Source organism: Sinohyriopsis cumingii, chromosome 8 (genome assembly GCF_028554795.1).
Source record: "Sinohyriopsis cumingii isolate HCF-2022 chromosome 8, ASM2855479v2, whole genome shotgun sequence".
Classification (NCBI taxonomy): Eukaryota; Metazoa; Mollusca; class Bivalvia; order Unionida; family Unionidae; genus Sinohyriopsis; species Sinohyriopsis cumingii.
In genome coordinates, this window is record NC_142968.1 from 70,976,835 (window position 1) to 70,984,258 (window position 7,424).

The following is a 7,424-nucleotide window of genomic DNA, read 5'->3' on the forward strand; positions in this document are numbered from 1 at the left end:
CGAAATCGAAAAGGATGAAATTGCCTTTCTTCTTGTGACCGTCCTCTTTCTCTGGTGGGGGTTGGTATTTTTGCACGTAACATTGGTGTTCCAAGTCCACGATGTGGTGACAAATGTGACATTTTTTCTTTCCTCGACATACGTGTGCCTTGGCATTGTTGGTACGTATGCCTTGTCTACACGTAGGGCACAATCTCAGGAGTTGACAAGCACATTTCTTCTGTGAACCTTGTGTTTTCAAATGTTGTTGGTAACAGGTAGGGCTGACAAACGTGCGCAGACAAGTCGAACAAGGCACTGGTTCTTCGCTCAGACAGGGTGGAGAGGCCAAACATCCTGGGCATTTCCATCCACAATGCTTGTGTTGCTCTCGATTATTATAACCATAGTCACATTTCTCACAGTAATATCTGTATCCCAGGAATCCGGTGATACTGGTAATGGTATCGAAATGGTCATCGTGATGATAAACATGAATGTATTTTCCGTCCTTAAAGTCTTGGCCTCGAAACAACAGAGACCCGCGCATTTCTTGAGGGTGCACTTTCAAGGTGTAGCGTGGAGCTAGGCCATCTTGCAATTTTTGCATCTCAGGAATGCCACAGGGTGTGTCTTTGGACAGGCCAGCTTGTTGCAACAGGAGTTCTGCTTCGTTTCGTTGTTTGGCTCGATCGGATCGTTGAATAGTGTTCCAGGTTCTTTTCCATTCTGTCGTGTCGTTCTTGTTGGCATAGGTTCGTCCCACCACGATGGCACGGGCTAAACACATCTGGTCATGAGGATTGTGAATTTGGACAAGACTACGCTTAATGCTGCGAAGCTCGTTCACCAATAACATCTTTTTGCGTCCTGTCCCTTGAGGAAGAGAGACGTGGGCCATTTTCAGTGTGGCTTTACCATCGGTGATGTCAAACTGGTCATTAGATTGTTGTACGTGTTGAATCTTGTCCATGATTTTGGAAGGGGTTAGTTCTGCAGGTCTGCTAAACTCGATCCAAACAGGGGATTTCAAACCGTCGTGATCTATGGATAGTGTCAAGCGATCGTCTTCTTTGGGTTGACATTGTCGCTTGAGTGCGGTGAGCAAAGAATCCCACATCTCGGTGATGAACCCTTCTGCTTTCTCTAAGGGTACGTCGGCCTTGAAATCTTTAAACTTCACCGTGTAGGTGTAAGCCGTGGTTCTAAATTTTCTAGAGGATCGCTTTTCCGTCTCTCGAATGGAATAGTATTTTTCAGGGTTGACTAAGGGTGACGAACTTGGTTTAGAGGTTTCAAATTCTGGTTCACTCATGTCCTCTTCAAAATCACTGGCATGAATTTGTGCCAAGATTTCAGCCCTGGTACGAGGCGATAGATGACGTTTCTGCCTCTTACTTTCTTCTTCTTCTTTCTTCTCGAATGAATGGGATCGTTTCATCTTGAGTGCAAAACGTCAAATGACTCAAGTTTAAACACCACAGACTAATTTATAGTCTTGGCAAACCAGCGTATATAAAAAGGGTGTGTGTCTTGTCCTTTCACTATTCATTTCACTCTCAAGCCGAGCACAACGATGGAAGAGACTACCCAGATGGAACATTTCGTCAGAGCTTTGCGAGGGGTCATTAGAAAATTCTCTTCAGACCAGCCGACGGACTACTCTCCTTCCTTTCGAGATAAAAGTCAAGATACTTGCTATATCTGTCAGAAGAAAGGGCATTGGTCTTCAGAGTGTCCAGACCGTCAAAAAAGAACAAAAACAGGGACTAAAAGAGACAAAAGTCAAGATACCTGTTATTATTGTAAAGAAAAAGGACATTGGTCTCCAGATTGCCCAAAAAAGAAACAAGAGGAGTCAGAAGAAAAGAAGGATTCTTCAGAAGAAGAGAGGGATTCTTCGGAAGAAGAGAGGGATTCTTCAGAGGAAGAAGAGGAAGAAAGAAGACAATTCTATTTAAAAGAAGCAAAGAAACAGGAGAAGAAAAGAAGAAGGGAGGAAAATGAGGAAAAAACGGTGAAGAAATTCAAAAAACAGAGAGACTAAACAAGGAGAAAGAAGAAGTCAATGATCTTTTATTAAAGTGTTCTGTGGTGAATTGTGAATTGGATTGTATAAAAATGGATAAAAGAATACATGAATGATATAAATTAAGTGTCTTTGAGTTTTGATTTTAAAATAAGAAGCTACACTCACGCACTCATACACAGACACGTACTATAAGGGTAAAATGGGTGGGGTTTATTTTTGAGTTATTGGCAAATTGAAATTGTATTTCTTTTCGAGAAATGTGGGTGGCCCTGAAAAGGGCCTTTTTATTTTGGTGTAGGGGTGAGTTTAACCAATCAACTTTAACTGCCTTAAGCCTTTGCCACGGCCAAGGCCTACTTCTGATGATTGGGTTGAAATTACTAAGGGTGGTACGACAGGCTTGGTCACAGGGTTGGCGTGTTTAGCTCGGGAAGGTCGTATTCTCTTCGGTCGTGATAAAGAAGTCTGATACATTTGTTTCAGACTTCTTAACTCCGCTAAAATGTCCAACAGTACCGTAGCCGTTTGATTTTCACCCTCTTGTTTCTTTGCTGCTACTTCTTCTTGCTGTTGTTGCTGTTGTTTTTTTCTTACCTCTTCTTGTTGCTGTTGCTGTTGCTGTAGGAGAAAAGCTTGTTCCGCTTCCTTTTGTCGTTGCATAAATTTCTCCAATTCTTCTTTCTGTCTCTGTCTAAAATTCTCCACTTGCGGTAATGAAGAAGGTAACGAAGGTTCCGGAACAAATTCTTGCGAGGTAAGAAAATCCACAAAATCCCAATGTACCTCTTCTGAAAGTAAGTCCGGGTTCCCTTGGGCAGTCTCCCCTGCTGGTGCACCCCAATGGATCGTTTTCTGAGTTTCCGTCATGTTGAATCACTGTCGCATAGATTGACTGCACACAAGCGCTAACGAATCTATATAGACCACGTGACGTCACAGACTGCTCTCTTCGGATTGGATGCGAGGTGACTGAATTTTGTAACGCGTGTTCGGATTGGTGAATGAATTCAATCCGTTTCAATCCTTCCCGTACCTATAAATAAGCGCAGTTCACTGCATTGATTCACTTGTTCTCGTCGCTTCAAGATGTGGACCGATGTGCAATCTTCTACGCTTGTGTCTTCCATGATGTTCCGGACGGACATGCTCATGTATGTCCGATCCAAGTGGACCGTTGTCCACAGGACAAACACCAGCCTGTGGATACGTAGGATCTACGTTGAAAGACAAGGATGCCTGAAAAGAGTCCTGATTTACGGACCAACAGTGAGACGTAGCCTAAGGACAAGAAGAAGACCAATGCGGTACCATTTATGTTAATGAATACATTAACATAAAGCCAAAGGCCCTTTTCAGGGCCAGCCATATTTCTCGAAAAGAGATAGCCTTTCCATTGCCTACCCCTTTTTTAAAAAAAAATTTAAAAAAAAAAAAAATCCCATATTCAATTCCCCTTTGTCCCTAAACGATCCCCAAACTCTATTCCCCCATGTTAAATTCCCCTTGTACGTATATCGGCCCACAATTTTTTTCCCATGTTAATTCCCCTTGTACGTATATTAACCCACGATTTTTCGCCATGTTAAATCCCCTTGTACGTATATTGACCCACGATTTTTCGCCATGTTAAATTTCCATTGTACGTATAGTGGCCCAGGGGTCTCCGTAATGCTAATTTCCATTGTACGTATAGTGGCCCACCTTACTACTGGCATCCCTATTGTCCTACCAACAATATATGCTGGGACGGATAAAGGGATAGCCCACACATAAATAAGTTAAGGTTTGTCGACTATAAGTTTCGATTTTGAGTTGGTTACCTTTTGGTTTAGATATGTATTGACTTGGGTACGTTTTGACTGAAGTACGTTTCAGTTTAGGTACGTTTCGACTTACGTTACGTTTAACTGCGTTTGGACCTGCTTCATTCTCCGCTTCACTGTGTCCACGGCAGTCGCGCGAATAGTGTTTGAAAAAGCTTCAGTACAAGGCCGAATAATCTGTTCTTTGGTCAAACATCAATCATGATCATTCTAGTAACGTGTATCGCTCCTATCACAACAGAGGATTTGAATCAAAACATCATCCGACTCTTTGCCTTTTGGAGGGATGTTGGAAATAATCGGATTGAAAGCAAATGCATGTGAAGGAAGTGAACAGGCTTAACTTAAAGGGATGAATCATCCGGTACGAAACGACAACGCTACGAACTGGCTTTTGTACCAAATGTTCCGTTACGCCTTTGTTATAGTGATGCACATCAGGAGACATAACTAGGGAAATACCACTCTTTGTAACGTATGGGATACATGTTTTGTTATAGTGATGCACATCAGAAGACATAACTAGGGAAATACCACTCTATGTGACGTATGGGATACATTTTTTTTTGTTGAATTTGGTGATAAAGGTACACAAAAGGATACATGCTGGAGAAAATCTATTTTTAATATGCAACTGTCTTGACAAAACGATAGCCACGTTTGTTTTTCTCTCGCGTGAATGAAAGGAGATTAAGTAATGCCAAGAAACAGAAGTGTGAAGACTGTGATAAAATATTTACTAAAATCCCATCTTGAAGATGGACATGAAAAATGCATACAGGAGAAAAGCCATTCAGATGTAAAGATTGTGGTAAAATGTTCAGCAGGAGTTCAGACTTGAAGGTTCACCTGAGGACACATACTGGAGAAAAACCATTCAAATGTGAAGTTTGTGATAAATTGTGTAATACGAGCGGTGATCGGAGCAAGCACATGAGCATTCATACCGGAGAAAAACCATACAAGTGCAAGGTTTGCGATAAAACATTTAGCCAAAGTGGTAAGCTGACAGCACATGAAAGGGTACATACTGGAGAAAAGCCATTCAAGTGTGAAGTTTGTGATAGACTGTTTAGTGAGAGGGGAAGTTTGCGGAAGCACATAACGATACATACGGGAGAAAAACCCTTTACATGCAGTATTTGTGGTCAAATGTTTGGCCACAGTTCTAGCTTGAATGTACACATGAGGTTACACACTGGAGAAAAACCATTCAAATGTGACGTATGTGCTAAGATGTTGAGTAGAAGCTCAAACTTGAAGGTGCACATGAGAATACATACTGGAGAAAAACCATTCAAATGTGCAGTTTGTAATAAAATGTTTAAAGACTGTGGAAGTCTGAAGTTACATATGATGACACATACCGGAGAAAAGCCATTCAAATGTGAGCTTTGTGATAAAGTGTTTTGTAGGCGTTCAGCCATGAAGACACATATGAAGGTACATACTGGAGATAAAACATATGTATGTGTATTTTGTGATACAATGTTTAGGAAGAGTTCCAGCTTGAATATGCACATGAGGATACATATTGGAGAACAACCATTCAAATGTGAACTTTGCGATATTACGTTTAGTGAGAGTGAAAGTCAAAACTTGCACATGATGACACATACTGGAGTTTTAACCATTCAGATGTAAAGTTCGTGATTCAGTGTTTAGTGGGAGTGTCAGTTTTCTTATCCACTTTCCTTTACAGATAGATAACTCATCAGTGTTTGCGTATGTATATCAGAAAGCTTGTCAGTAGCTTCCCATGGGTGTGTGGTTCTTCCTGGAGGTTTTCCAGGTTCTTCCTCCATCATCAGCACTGGCTGCTGTACATAGCTTATCATGTGCTGGAAAATCGCATGAAACTCACAATAACAGCAACAACAACGTTTAGGGAGGTCTGTTATTTAATGAAGTACGAGATACACGTTAGAGTTAATCCATTCAAGTGTAAATTGGTCATACGAGTTTAGACCTGTGGAAATATGAAAGTAGTATATGGGGCCACCCTAGTGACAATGGGAATTAGCATTACAGAACCCCTTGGGCCACTCTAGCCTCAATGGAAATTTAACATGGAGAAAAATCGTGGGTCACATTAGCCTCAATGGAATTTAACATGGAGAAAAAATCGTGGGTCAGATTAGCCTCAATGGAAATTTAACATGGGAATAAATCGTGGGTCACTTTACCTACAAGGGGAATTAAACATGGGATTTTTTTTTAAAAAATAAGTTTTTTTAAATTTAAATTTAAATTTAAATTTTAAAAAAGGGGTAGGCAATTGAAAGGCTATCTCTTTTCGAGAAATATGGGGGCCCTGAAAAGGGCCTTTGGGTTTTCTTCTTCTTCTTCTTCTTCTGCTTCTAATTTCTTCTTTTCCTCCACCAACTTCTTATTTTATCTCCAACACTCTTTCTCTTCTTTTCTTTCTTTTTTTTCTCCTCCTCTTCTTCTTTCTTCTCTTCCTCCTCTTCTTTCTTCCTCTTCTCATTTTCTTCTTCTATTTCAATTTTTTCGTTCCATGTTCTTATTCTTATCTTTTCCTCTTCATCCTCCTTCTCCTCCTTTATTTCCTTCATCACACCACTTATCATGTCCTTTGCTTTTCGTAAGTTGTTAATCTCCATTTTTACTCTATGCGGACTATAAGAATAGTGGTCTTCAACTAATCGTACTAGCATTTGTTCTATCATGCCCAAATTGTCAAGGACGTCTTGCAATGATTGAAATTTATCCATGTGGTTCGAAGCCATCTTCTCTGTAGAATGGTTTGAACGACGAATACTGTGGGTTCTTATACTTAAAGCGCGTACGTGAAGGAAAACATCCCCCTAAAACATAAAATTGATCTTACCTAGATCATGACCCAACAACGCGCGGACGTGAAGGAAAACATCCCCCACTTTTCTCATTTCATATAATAAAATCCAAACTATACTCTCCACATACGCTAAGAAACAATAAAAAAAACCCATAATCTACTATTCACACAACCTTACACAAGCCTTACAAACACAAACACACAAACACATACACTCACACTATGAATAAAGAGTTAGTGTTTATTTTCACACTACTCTACCTACACATATTGGCAAATGGATCGTTATTTCTTTTCTTGAGTATTGGGTATCCCTGAAAAAGACTGTTTTTGGAACTTCAGAGGCACCTGGCTAATGGTGGCACCTTCCGGGTCTGGCACCACAGACACAACGCCTACTCCAATCATTGGTCCAATTGACTGAAGTTGTTGGAAGAGCTGACGAGGGTTGAGTGGCTTCACTGTCCCACTCCTCCGTTTGCGGAATAGTGAACATTTCTTGTTCCCTTTGTCTTCTATTCCTCATTCGAGGATGAACAATTGGTCTCCTTACCTCTTGTGGGTCCTGTACTTGTTCTTGTTGTGGCTGTAACTGTGGAGGTTCCATCACCCAGGGCTTCACCTCACATTTCTGTATCATGAACACGTGAGACCTTATCCCTCTCTTTGTTTCTTCCTCTTCTTCCTCTTGCTCTATCCTGGCTTCTTCCACAAGGGCCTCTGCAGCCAGCTCATTCAGGAGGCATCTGGCATACTCCAGATGCATCTGAAG

At 41.0% G+C, this 7,424-nt stretch overlaps 1 protein-coding gene across 1 annotated transcript in view; it reads left to right on the forward strand.

Annotated features, from left to right (window-relative positions):
* Positions 1–6,036, forward strand: part of LOC149793786 (uncharacterized) — a 131,813-nt gene extending 125,777 nt beyond the window's left edge. The window contains exon 8 of the mRNA XM_089969052.1: positions 4,601–6,036. Coding sequence (XP_089825178.1) covers positions 4,601–5,478 — 878 coding nt within the window. The 3' untranslated portion in view covers positions 5,479–6,036. The remainder of the gene's footprint in view (positions 1–4,600) is intronic.
* The last annotated feature ends 1,388 nt before the right edge of the window (positions 6,037–7,424 follow it).